The 13,062-nt window shown below is 47.6% G+C and overlaps 1 protein-coding gene across 9 annotated transcripts in view; it reads right to left on the bottom strand.

The window, feature by feature from the left end:
- The window catches only part of MBNL3 (muscleblind like splicing regulator 3), a 93,804-nt gene that overhangs the window by 24,740 nt on the left and 56,002 nt on the right, over positions 1-13,062 (bottom strand). For all 9 annotated transcript variants that reach the window (XR_014852250.1, XR_014852251.1, XM_085060549.1 and 6 more), the window contains one exon: positions 7,392-7,556. Coding sequence is in view for 7 of the 9 variants with exons in the window: in XM_085060549.1 (XP_084916675.1) it covers positions 7,392-7,556 (165 nt within the window). In the remaining 2 variants the exon portion in view is untranslated. The remainder of the gene's footprint in view (positions 1-7,391; positions 7,557-13,062) is intronic.

Here is a 13,062-nt window from a genome sequence, read left to right on the forward strand (position 1 = left end):
CTATCTATGCTGGAGCACACTTGCTGGTCAGGCCTCCTGCACATCCAGAGTTGTTTCAGAGTGTCAACAGACTCCAGGCAAAAGCCATTTTGTAGAAGGATCCAAGCCTATGCTCCACATTAATGGCAGCAAGAGGACACCAAACTCATTAATGTCACAGTGTGCCAGATCTTATGGCTTTGGCAAGAGCAGGTGAGTTGTGACCTTGGAATAGCAATGGACAGAGTGTACCAGATGAGATGGCTCAGGTGGACCAGTGCAAGGTCCAACAACACAACAAGGTCCACCTGTGCTACAAGGAGCAATGTTCCCATAGGGGACAGAAAAACAGGCCATAAAGATCTCGACCACTTCAGGTCTCTACATTGTGTCAGCCAAGTCCTTTGAGTGCAGCAGAGCTTCAGCGACAGGGGCAAGAGCCAATTCCCTGACCTGAGCTGCTCCAGCAGTGCTGGTCTGGAAAAGGAGCTGCTGTGCTGGCATGCAGGTGAGCACAAGGCTCCTAAGCAGATGCCCAGTTTGAAGTTTGTGACCAGTCCCTATAGCCAGGGAGTTTGTGAGGTTTTGAAGCACCAAATCCAAAGTATTCTTGGGAATGAAACCAATTCCAGCTGATGAAAACTTCCACTTGCCCCCACTGAAGATGAGAACGTGCATGGCAGCACCCCTGCTTCTATAGCAGGGGCTTGAGCAGCCCCCAAGGAAAGCAGCCTGGAACTTGCAACCATTTTTATTTTCCATCTTGTCACCTGCTCCACTGTGAATTCTAGGTTCCAGTTAAAGCTGCTCACATTGGCAGGTGTACATGACACCATCCTTGGGAGCTACAGCCTCCACTTGGCAATAAATACAAGTGTGCTAACACAATGGCCTGGGGCAGTTTTTTTGGCCACACATAATTTTTTTCATGTGAATTTCTAAAAGAAACCACATATGGACAGTGTGTTCCTCAACAGCATCTTCATCCTGATACTTTCATACTTTACTTATTGACAGCATGGAAGGAGTTAACCCACAGTAACACAGCCAACTGTCCTAACCCAGCTTTGGCTCAACAATGCCCCTTCCTAAGGTCAGTGACAGCAAGCAGCTCCCGAGCTGATGGGAAAGGGAATCGTTGCCAGAATACATCCCATTTTCTTCTCAATGAGGAGACAGCCTCCTGCATCAGTGGTGCTGGTTGCTTTAAGTGTAGCAGAACCAAGTAATTCTCTCTCTGGGAGGGATTTCCAATTTTCCCTCTTGTAAGCCTTAGTCAAGTACTGATTCAACTGTTGGGAGACTTTAGCCACTAAAGCCAGAGATCCCCCAGTCCATAGCCCTTTATTAAATTTTTTTTGTCTCTCTTTCAATTCTCTGTGGCTCCCAGACATTTTACACCTTTTGCTGCTAGAAGAGCTCTTTAGGATTTTCAAAGCTGTGACTCCCTGAACACTTTAGTGAGAAGGCAGCATCCATTAGCCTGTTTTCTTTTGTGTGAGTACCAGTAATTACAGTGGCATCTGCTGAACTTCCGTCACCATTTGCACTGTAAATGCTATTTTAAGGAGCTTCTCCAGCCTGGCCAGTCTGCACAGGTTATGCTAGGGCCTGACATGCTGTCAGCACTTGTTTCATGTACCCACAGTAGCCCAAACCTTGCAGTACATGTGTGCTTACACAAATGCGTGGGCAAACCTACCCCATGTTTTTCAGCATCTAATACGGCATAAGTATCCTGACTGAGGAGGTGGGGCACAAGCACTGCTCCAAAATTCCAGGAGACCCTTTAAAGCAGGCTTTTCCTGCTTGGATTCAAACACAAGCAGCAGCCAGGCCAAGGACTTCACTGGTTTCTGAGACAAAGGCAAGATGTTCTTCCCACTGCTGAAGGAGGGAATTTGTGCAGACTGGGAAGGCTGGGGGCTTGCAACACCTCACACTGGGTGAATTCACCTGAAACTGGTAGGATCAGGTGAGAAACATTCACTAAGAGATGATACACCAGCCTCTTCACCAAAGCTACTACAAACCTGGAAGCAGGTCCTGCTCCCTGAAACACAACCCCCATCTCCCTCAAAAGCATTCCCTGGGAACAATCAGCAAGGGCTGATGGATCCAAACCCAAGCTGAAGCCAGTGCAGAAAAGACATACATGACGAACAACTGAGTAGTACAATCCTCTTGCGACCTTGGAGACCTGCAGAGTGACGCTTGTAGGAGCAGGATGAGTTTTTATCGCTGCTGCTGTTTGTTCACCCATTTCCGTGCCCTGACATCTGCTGCCGCGTTCCCAAGGTTTCACAAGCACTCCTTCTGCCCGCCTGCACCATGTGCTGGCGCCCTGACTGCAAGTGACAGTTGTGCTCCCCGCCCTGCCCGCGGGCCGGGGCTGATGCTGGCAGCCAAGCGGGTGCGCAGCCAGGGAACAAGCAGACCTCTCAACACATTAAACCTACAAGAGCTGGGGTTTTAAGTCTGGAGTGTGCGAAGCACTCTGAAAACTGCGCCTTTGTGAGCTGGCACCAGGGAGCTCTGTATTTATTGTGGCTGATGAGGGGAAAAGATGGGCTGTGCTCACTGCCAGACCCGGCTGCCTGCCTTGGATTGGGAAATCCAGTCTGGCTCATGCATCAGTACCAGTAATAGGGATGCTGCCAGCCAATTCTCGCCTTTACATCTGTGCAGGTCTCCCATGTCCTGAGGGAATTCGAGCAAATTTCCTCCTTGCAGCCAGATCCCAACAGTAATTTTTACTCCAAACAGCACTGCCCTCCTCAACATGCCTCCTGTCCACCTCTTGTGACAGCTGTGCTGCTTTTGGCTGGGATACAGTTAATTTTCTCCACAGTAGCTGGTGTGGGGCTATGGTTGGGATTTGTACTGGAAACAGTGTTGATAATTCAGGGATGTTTTTCTTGTTTCTAAGCAGTGCTTACACAGGGTCAAGGGCACTTCTGCCTCTCACCCCACCCAACCAGCAAGCTGACTATGGGGGCAGCACAAGGAGCTGGGAGGGGACAGAGGACAGCCGACCCCAACTGACCCAAGGGATATCCCAGACCAAATGGGATCATGTTCCTGACATAAAGCTGCGGGAGGAAGAGGAAGGGAGGGACAGGAGACCTGACAGAGCAATATTATGGCTGTACACTAAAAAACCAAACTCTCAACTTAATTGCTGGTGTGCTCTAGGGCAAAACAGAGGGATTGAAAGGCTCAGCACCTATCCTTGCTGCTCCCCTTAAAGCTCTTGCTAATTCAGGAAATACAGAAACAGGTTTCCTTGCAAAGTAACTTTTATAAATCTCAGCACAGAGACATTACCAGTAGCTCCTGTGCAGAGGGAAACAGGTTACAGTGCAGCAGCAAAGGGTTCAGGCTGGTAGCAGCTCACAAGACTGGTTTACTGAGTATTAAAATGCTTGTAATAATAATATTAATTTAAAAAGCTGAGATGGCTGTTGTGAGAGCACATCTCAGGGGCAGGGTTGCCAAGGACTTTGACAGCTCTGAGCTCCTCACAGACCCCAAGCATGGGAGCTGTTGTGTTGAAAGTGTGAGCAGAGAGAAGGCACTGTCTCAGGGAGGGACATTTGTCACCACTGGTGGCAATAGAACCTGGAACAGCTGATTTTGTTAACAATCTAGAAGTTGCATTCAATTTGCCTAGCAGAAGTTGTGCTAAAGCTAGAGAAGAAACACAGAGTGGGTGTGAAGAGGAAGGCAGAGGAGTGGCTGGTGTTTTGTCAAACACAAGCGCTGTCTCAGCCAGGAAGTGTTGATTCTGAGTTACCTCAACCCCTAAAAAAGGGAAAGCCTGAAAATGAAAGGCTCACTGTAAATACAAAGGTGTTGATAGCCTGAAGGAGGGAAGACAGGTCACTGCTAAGCAGCTATACACGGAAAGCACACAAAAAACAATGGCAGCTTACAGTCTGGTGATAGAAACCGAAGATAAAGATCTTGTACTGACAAGACTGAAAACCTTGATATTAAAAATACAATTGATGCTGTCAGAAAGACCAAAAACCTGTGTTCCCCTCCAATGTAATTGCATGAGGCTGGCTGGCTGCAAAACCACCCTCCAACATGAAGGCTGAGCATGCTGGAGCGAATCGAACGGGCCAAAGCATCCAGCTACCTACCAGCACAGATGCTCCTTTCCCAACCAGACTGCAAAGACACTCCTAGCTCAAAGGCTCTCTCATTTGTGGGCTGCTGTAGTGTAACAGACAGGTGATAACACCCCACAGCATTGTCTCTTGGCAGATAGCAGCTCCTGGGTGGGCCAGGGTACCTGTGTTTATTCATTCCTAGTGTGCCTTTGACTAGAGGCTGAGATATAAATCAGGTTTTTGCTGCATGGAACAAATGCCTGTGCAAAGCACCTGTTGAAATCAGCTAAAGCACTTGTTCCAAGCATCAACGGCCAAGCAAGTTGCTCACCCTCTCCTTTAACCCCTCCACCAGCACCAAGGAGTGGCAGCAGGATCCTGCTGCCCCAGGAGGGGACAAAGAGCTGGGATAAAGTCTGGGCTGTCCTCAGGGGCATGGGTGACTCAGAACTATCAAGAAGTCCTGTCTACAAAGACCTTGACAGGAAGAAATGATGAAGAGCTTGCAAGCAAAGAGAGGAAACAGCTTCCCCAGGCAGCAGCAGAGGCAGCTGCAGGGCAGGAGTGGTGGCAGGTGTGTCACCACTGCCCTGCTCCATCAATGGCTTGTTCAGGCACTCATGGGGAAGCACTGAGAAACATCAATTGGACCCTGGGCTGAAGCACCTCTGTGGCCAGCTCCAAAAGTCTGTCCCACACTGCTGCAAAGGGATAAAGCTGGATGGAGAGGGTGGGGACTAGGCCCAGGGTGCAGCACTTTTTGGGTGGTCTTGCACAGGCACACACAGGGCTCAAAATGACCGTATCTGAGACACCAGGCAACATTGACCAAAGTAGCTCTTCCTATCAATGCCAAAGCCCAGCTCATAGACAGACACACTCAAGGCCATTTCAGGAAGCCTGGTGAAAAGCTGCTATGTCAAGTGCTGGTTTGGTTTGGGTTTGGTAGGGCTTTTTTGGTGGTGATTTGTTGGATTTTTTTTAAACTCGGTAGCTCTTCTGGTGAAACTCCACTTTAAAATGTCTAAGCATTCAGCTATTGTTTGGAGCTATTAAGCATGCTGTTTCAAATCTCATCTCTGGCAAGCATCCCAATTAAGCAGGCATCCCGTTGATCAGCTTTCTGATCACATGGGATTTGTTCTGCTGCATCTGATACAATACTTTCTGCTTTGACGAATTTCATGTGTAGCCAGAAGGAGGCCCCACCCTTCTCATTTAGAAAAAAAAAAATTCTCAAAACCAGCTTCCACTGACAGCATCTTTGGGAAATCAAAGGCAGTTGAAAGAGCAATCTCTTGTTTGTCCTGAAATTGGTGTGGAGCAAGTTGGGCAGCAGGAATCAGACCAAGAGCTTGTTTAGTCTGAGTAAAGTGTGGGAAAGCAGGAAGGGAGCAGTCACTGCAGAACAAATTTTTATTTTTCTTCTTTGCCCATGTCTCCCTCATGGCACAATTTAGAAACCAGGGACCTTTCTCATCAGATAAGGTTACCTCTGAAATGAGAGCACTAACCAGACAAACCGACACATTCAGTCTCAGAGGTAATTTAAAAGGCAGGAGTAAAAATCAGGAGCATACTGGACCTGCAAGATTGCAAAGTGGGAAGATGGGAACTTTCCAAAGAGGAAATCCCAAAGATGCTTTGAATAGCCAGCCAAAGAGTGTCCACCGTGAATTCCCCACAGAGGAAAACCCCAAACAGGAAGGGTTTGCTTTTGGTACAGGGCTTGGAAACCAGTGCTACTATTTTGTGTGAATTCAGGATTTCCTTCTGATGTGGACATACTTTCAAATTCCACAAAAAAGAGGTGCAAATAACATAGCAAATAAGAGCCTAAGGCACAGCACAACTGAAAACCTTTTTTGAGGAAAATTTTCTGCCTCACCTTTCCATCTTCAAAATGGGAAGAATAAACAGCATTTTCCTAGCTTATATGGCAGAACCAAGACAAAGCTACTAGCAAACAGGATGATCAGAGTGATCGCAAACATAGAAAATCCCCCAAAACACAAGAGGAATATGTCAGACTGGGGAAATGCCCCAGTCTGGAGGCAGACCACCATCATGAAGGGACACTGGCCAGCTTCCCCAGCTGAAACACAGCTCCATCACAAGATCTTACACCAAACATCACAACAGCCTCCAGTGAGGAGGAATCCTTCACTGTGCTCTGGTGAGAATAAACCAGAGACACCTGAGCTTTTCAAAGCTGGGGTGACAGACACTGTGTCCCACACAGGCACAGAGGCCAGGTGCTGTAGGTGGGACACCAGCAGGGCAAGTTCAGGCTGCTTCACAGACTTAACACCCTCAAGCTAGAAGAGCTTGTCCGAGGGATCTGGCCAATCCTCCCGTGTGGCACAGCACAAGGAGCCTCACCCAACTACAGCACACTAAGTGCACATTGCCCCAGGAAAGATACTGAGCCCCAACTTTAAACTGAGAACTCCTAATTAACTCTCAGTGCAGCTTATTCACATCAGCACTGAAGAGCTTCTTCAAGACCTCTGACATTTCTTAAAATATACATTGTGACAGACTAAAACTCAGCTGACAAATGTCATCCCGTCCCAGATACACGAACCAGCAGACACAAGCCATCCCCTCCCTGGCATAGCAGGGTTCTCCAGCCTGAATCCTGTTTTAACTGACAGGCAAAAGCAGGGACAGGCAGTGAAGGCTTCTCTGAACTACCTGCTCTGTGAACATCAGTCTTCCACAGGCTTCCCTTCCCACCTGAAGAGATGCAAATCTTTCCTGCTCTTACTCTAAATCAGCATTTCTGTGAAAAACAAGTGACAGGGCTGTGACATTAGCACAACCCTCTGCTGGAACAACTGCAGTGAAATCAGTTTCACTCCCAGACATAAAAAAGTATTAAGGTCTGAGTAGGATTTGTCTTCTCCAGTTTTAGTCCAACAGCATAACACATCTAGTCCAAGGGAGTCAGCCTCATCTCAATGCAAAACAACTATCCAAAACAGGATCCACTGGAATTGAGCCACTCAGAACTTCTGGGATGTACACAAATCAACTGGTCAAATAAGCACCTGGTGGTAAGACCCTTCCACGCCTGAAGCCCTGAATCTCACAGCTCTTCAGTTATCAGAGGAGAGACAGAGCTTGCAAGGAGATGCAAAGGTAGCATCAGACACCCCTCTGAAGATTCTGCCCAACTCCACGCAGCACAGACAATGGCCTGAGCTCAGGCACAGGGCTGGGGCCTCTGTGAGCAAACAGGGGAGGAAGAGGGAGCAGTGAGAACCCAACGGATCTGTGGCTGTAACTCACAATTGGCTGTAGCTGCGCGCCCGGTAGCATGAACTGCATCTGCTGAGCAAACATGGCTGCGGCCGTCTTCTGCTGGATCAGGTTGTTGCGTCCATTTATTTCAAGTTGTGTTTTTAAGTGTGGGGGAGGGTGGAGATATTTGCAGTTCTCTCGGGTACACCGGCCCTAAAAAACATAATGGAACAGCATTTCAGTGAATGTAACACCCAGGGCAGCCAGAGAAATTTAATTAAGGATTGTTTGGGTTACTGGAACAACACAATCATTGAGGCAGAGGCAGCTTGGTAGCTACTGTGCCTCTTTTGTGATTTTTCTATAGGAGGTGAAGAGAAGAGCAACATGACTTCTCCTGCAGTAACACTAACCGAATACTATCGAGATAAACCAAAACATCAGGCTTCCTGATGTTAAAATTATTGTTGTAATAAAAAACCCCCAAACAATCTAACACAAACACCATTACTTTCAGAAGCTAGTGGCAGCAATTCCAGAAACAACAAAAATTCCCTGTTTCCCTGCATGGGTTGCTTTTCCCCTCCTTCCCAACACCAGACCACTTAATTGGCCCTGACAACCAGACAGCAAGAAACAAAACTGTCTCCACCACTTCCCCAGCTGCACTGGATAAAATTTTAAGAGGATGGCTTTGTAAGGCTGCACCTCTGATCCACAACATGTAGGTACCCCAAGATGCTGAGAACTGGCAGTCACAGGAGGAAGAACTGAAACAATTTTACCTCTCCATGCTTTCATTTGTCAATAAGATGCATGTTGCATCATTGACTCCTTCCCCCCTGCAATAAACATAAGCACTGGCCATGCCAACGGCTCCCAAGAAAGCAAGAGATCACTGATGTTATCACTGCAAATCAACTGAGATCATCACTTAAAAAATATGTATAAACTGTGCCTTGCTTTAAGAGTGTTTGCAAGTAGACATAAGATAAACATCAATACATCACTTAATAAGAAAGCTAGTAACAAATGTCATTAAGATGAAATAGTTCTTGCACAATAAGGTTTTTTCTCCCTGCTCTCTTTTTGCATACCTTCCTCAAAAAACAGAGGCATACAGAAAACATGAAATATTTAATGTAACTTTATGCTTATTTATAAAACTTTTATGCAAAAATGGTGACTTTTTTGAGGAACAAATTCTTTTGAGCTATTCAGAGCCTATCAAAATAAGGCCAGACCTGGGTGCCACAGAGCTGTTCCATGGCAGATTATTAATGATGGTTCCTGTAGCCAGCAAAGGCACAGGACCATCCATTACCCAGCCTTTCCCAGGCACTCTCATCAAGGGCTGGACACAGAGTTCTCAGTCTCAGTGTAATTGAATTTGCTTTCCAAAAGGGGCACATCAGGTGGCCCCACATACCTGCCCGTTAGCAGAGCCCCATGCAGCAGAGCTGTAACCCCACAACCAGGTCCACAAGGATACAGCTGTTACATACCACTGCACCCAAGGCTCAGACAGGTGGGAACCTCCTGGGATGAGCTCCTGATGCATCCAGGATGCTTCCCTGGGGATTCTTTCAGGCTTGTGCAAACACCCAGGTGCAATCACTGGACAGTCCAAGTACCACTGCAAAAAGCCAACACCATGACCCACTGCAGGGGCTGGTTTTGAATCCCCAGCTTGCCAGGTTGCTGTAGAGCACCCTGGGATTTCCAAGCTTTCCTCTGCCCCTCTTCCTGGTGGGATAACAGCTTCACTGGGGAGAGGGCTGCAGAGCTTGACTGCAGCTTAAAAGGGGCTGTTTGACATGTGCCATGGGAACAAGCTCGTCTCCTATCTGCTCCAAGGAGATCAGAGTTAAACAAAAGGCAAATAATTAAATGCAAGAAGAGATGGGCTAAACCCACTGGGACAGGAAAAATAACCACTTCCAAACTTCAGCAGCCTGGCTTTGTGGAATGAAGCTCTCTGCCCTGCTCCTAAAAGAGCCCAGTGGCTCCCAACCACACAACTCAAAAAGAAAGAGGCTTTTCAATGCTATTGTTTTGGCTTCTCAGCAATCCAACAGCCCCAGATCCCCAGCAGTGAGTTAATTGCTCACAAGCCCTGAGGACACGAATCTTCATCACCAGACACTTTCTCACATCTGTGTAAAGTGAGGGTAAAATGGCACCATGCAGCTGGCTGGCGCTCAGACAGCCACTGCCACTACAAAGGAAATAACTGCAATAATCTGCAAGGAGGACACTCATCAGCACTAGGCAGGTTGGGGTCAGCCTTCTCATGGCTGCACAGCACCAGGCCTCTCCACAGCCATTCCCTTCACCTGGGACCCAGCAAGAGCCCAGGGTTCAGCCTCAGAGCAGCTGGGCAGTGTCCACAGGCTATCCATGGCCAGGCAGCTGCTCGATTCTAAGCTCCAGCCTCCATGGGCTTACACATCAGCCTTAGAAATTCCTCCTGACTGTAACTTGGCACAACTACTTTGGGTTGGGAAAACACTTATTTCTACCAAATTTGGAATAAATCTGTGTAGATGTTTCTACACTGCAGGAACGGAGAACACGAAAAAAAGAACTACCATTTTTTGTAAACAATACTTACACAGTCGACTTCAACTTGAAAAGGACTTTGCTATTTCAACTGAAATAGTGAATATCTTGATACCAGCAATCCCAGCTTGGTATGAAGCTTTGTTCTACTTTTTTTCTCAAAGCAGTTTGTTTAATTCCAACAGGGGGTTCTACAAACAGAACATTTTTACTACCAATAAAAAAAATCACCATACAGCACGAGGCCTTGGTCCCGCAGACAGAGCCTGTAAGCTGAAACCAGTGCCCACACAGTGCTACTGGTTTCAAGGACATGTATTTGTAAGAGAGCTGTGCAGATGCTGCTGCAGAGCAAAGGCTGTGAAGTACTGTCAGTCAGGCCTTCGAGGGCTCAGAACGACTAAATGAATCACTGCTGCACTTGGATTCAAACCCATACTTTTGGTCTAACTCCTCCTCGCCAACATTTTGATCCTGAGCACCACCAACCACTGTGTTTCACTAGCGTGGGTTGGAAGATGCAGCTGAGCTGAGTTGCCCTCTCCAGCACCACAGTAGGTTCTTCATCTCTCAGACAATGAATTTTAGGAACTGACGATGTGACAGAGCGACACAAAATGTTCCCAGTTTAGACATCCTGCTATGTAACAACTTTCAAGATATCTCTCTCTATAGTAATGGGCACCATTAGTACCCCCTGAACTCCAGCACTGGTAGGGGTGAGCCCTTCTTCTACCCTTCCATCACAACACCCACAGCTCTTGGTACTTCCCAGCAACACACACACTCTTCAAGACCAATTTCAGCTCTACAAAAGCTGCCAGAAGGACAAAGAAACTGCCATTTTTAACTCCTCAGTACCAGCTGCAACACAGCAGGGAAAGCAACAGGGAACTGGTAGCAAATCTGCTATGTGGATACCGGGCTGGGGACAAATAAGGACAACTCCATTTTATACCTGTGTGGCCTAGGAATACAACATGAGAAAACACAGCAGGAGTCAAGCCCCCAAGTTTTAGATGAGCATATTTACGCTACAAGGCAGTTTTCCTCAAGGGACTAGCTGTGGCTCCAGCACATCAGAAGATCAGCACAGAACACAGGACAGTTCCAGGGCTGTGCACAGAAGACCAACTGAGACATTCTCCAAACTGAGTGTTGCACCAAAAAGCACCATTGCAGCACCTGGAGTGGTCACTGCACATGTTGGGAAGGGGCCTGGTGCTTCAACACTAATCTGTGTTGGTGACCAGTATGCTGAGCCTGCTGGCACCAGTGCAGCCATCCTCTTGTAACTGGAAATTTGAAATTTGCTGCTGTCAATTTTGCCTGAGTACTGACTCCAGGGCAGGCACATTCCCACCCTGTCCCGGGTGGCACACAAGCCTGCAGCCAGGGAATCACCACCCAGTAACAGACTGCTGCTGGCCTTGGTAACATGCTAAATATAGCTGTATTTTCTGGCTCCTTGTAAAATGGAAGGAGTCTGAAGGACCATATTCATCAGCTTCTTTGCCAGCTACAGCCAGGAGGGAAAAGCATATGGACTGCACTTTCCAAGGCTTGAAAAATGGATATTAAAAATAAATCATTAAAGGATTTTATAAGAGTATCTTCTCCCCATTTCTTCCCACACACTCCCCCACCCTTACAGTAGGCTGCTGGCATGTGATTGACTCTGTGTTGCCAACTTAAGTCATGCTGTGATGGCGTATACTGTAAATGGCTGGCATCTGACACCAGCTAACGTGACAGCAGCTTGCACTGCAACAAAGCCAGCTGTTTGAGTGCAGCACTGACGGCAGCACACTGAAATCCAGTAGAAAAACCTGCATTACACCTGGCTGTGTGGAGTTTGCACCTTGTCATCTGCATTCTAGCTCGGAGGAATGCAAATAAGAGCATTCTGGGTACTGCACCAAGCTGCACGAACCTTCCCTATGTTGTACAGATTTTTTCTTCCCTGGCTGCTGAAGTGAGTTGAACTTGCTGCAGAAATAAGGCTTCCAGAACAAACCCTAACGCCTGCACTCGTGTGCACCAGTAATGCAGTTTGTAATGGTCTCTTTAATCCCGGATGCCAGTGAGGGGTTCCAGGCACACACTTCTGGTTTTAATGACTGCACTCTATGTCCTGTCAATCATCAGCAGTTCTCATGTGAAAATCTTCGAGCTAATGTGGCTTTTCACACACTGGAGGCTGCAGTAGGTTGGTGCCCTGACTGTGCAGTCTTTTCCACAGACACTGATGACATGTGCAATGACTGACAGCAAAAAGAATTAAAAGAGACCAGGAGGAAAGGATTTCCATGTTTTGCACAAAACCAGGCACCAAAACACAGCTTGTCTACATAACTTTTCTCTGCATGAACCAGCAATTTCCACCTCCCCAAGAGGAACTCAGTGGGGAGGCACATTCAGAGATGTGCTGGCCCTGCTTACTCAGTGCCTGTTGCTCCAGTGCTGAGGCATGAAACGCTCTCTGCTTTCCATCCCACTCACCACACGCACACAGAGGCTCTCCTGGCCATAGATAATTGCTCCTGCCACAGCCTTGCGTGGCTTTGTCATAGCAATACAACCACAACCACAATCGTGTCTACCCCACATTTGCAGGGCAGGCTGCAGAATTGCAATAAAGCCTGAACTGCCCTGCAACAGTGGGAGGCAAAAAGTGCATCTTTGTGTCCATGCAGCACAGCTAAGAACATGTACTGAGCAGCACATGCTGCTCCAGGTCTACCCCACTGCCATCTGCTCTCTAAGAGAAGAGAGATACTGGGAGGCAGACTTGGTAACTGGTAATGCCCAAGCTCTAAGTTCTTCACCCACCCTATAAGGACTTGCAGCTTCAAAGTTACTCTTCCAGGACAGCAAACCACTAGTGCTGTGAACACTGTCCATGCACCACCTCTACTCACCTGTGCTTTGTGCTCATTACAGTTTGTCCCTAAGCAGCCTGCTCCAGGGCTGAGCAAGTGGAACACTGGCTGGATTGAGTGGCTCATCCAGCCACCTCCAATGCTGCACCACACTCCTCTTTCCACACAGGGAGAGAGCTGTGTTGGAGGAAGTGAGATAGATACCTGTCCATTTCACTGCTGGATCAAACGCCTTCCACTGGCAAACAACATCAAATAGCATGGAAATAGCATGT

Source organism: Lichenostomus cassidix, chromosome 4A, assembly GCF_008360975.1.
Source record: "Lichenostomus cassidix isolate B80296 chromosome 4A, HeHo_3.0, whole genome shotgun sequence".
NCBI lineage: Eukaryota > Metazoa > Chordata > Aves > Passeriformes > Meliphagidae > Lichenostomus > Lichenostomus cassidix.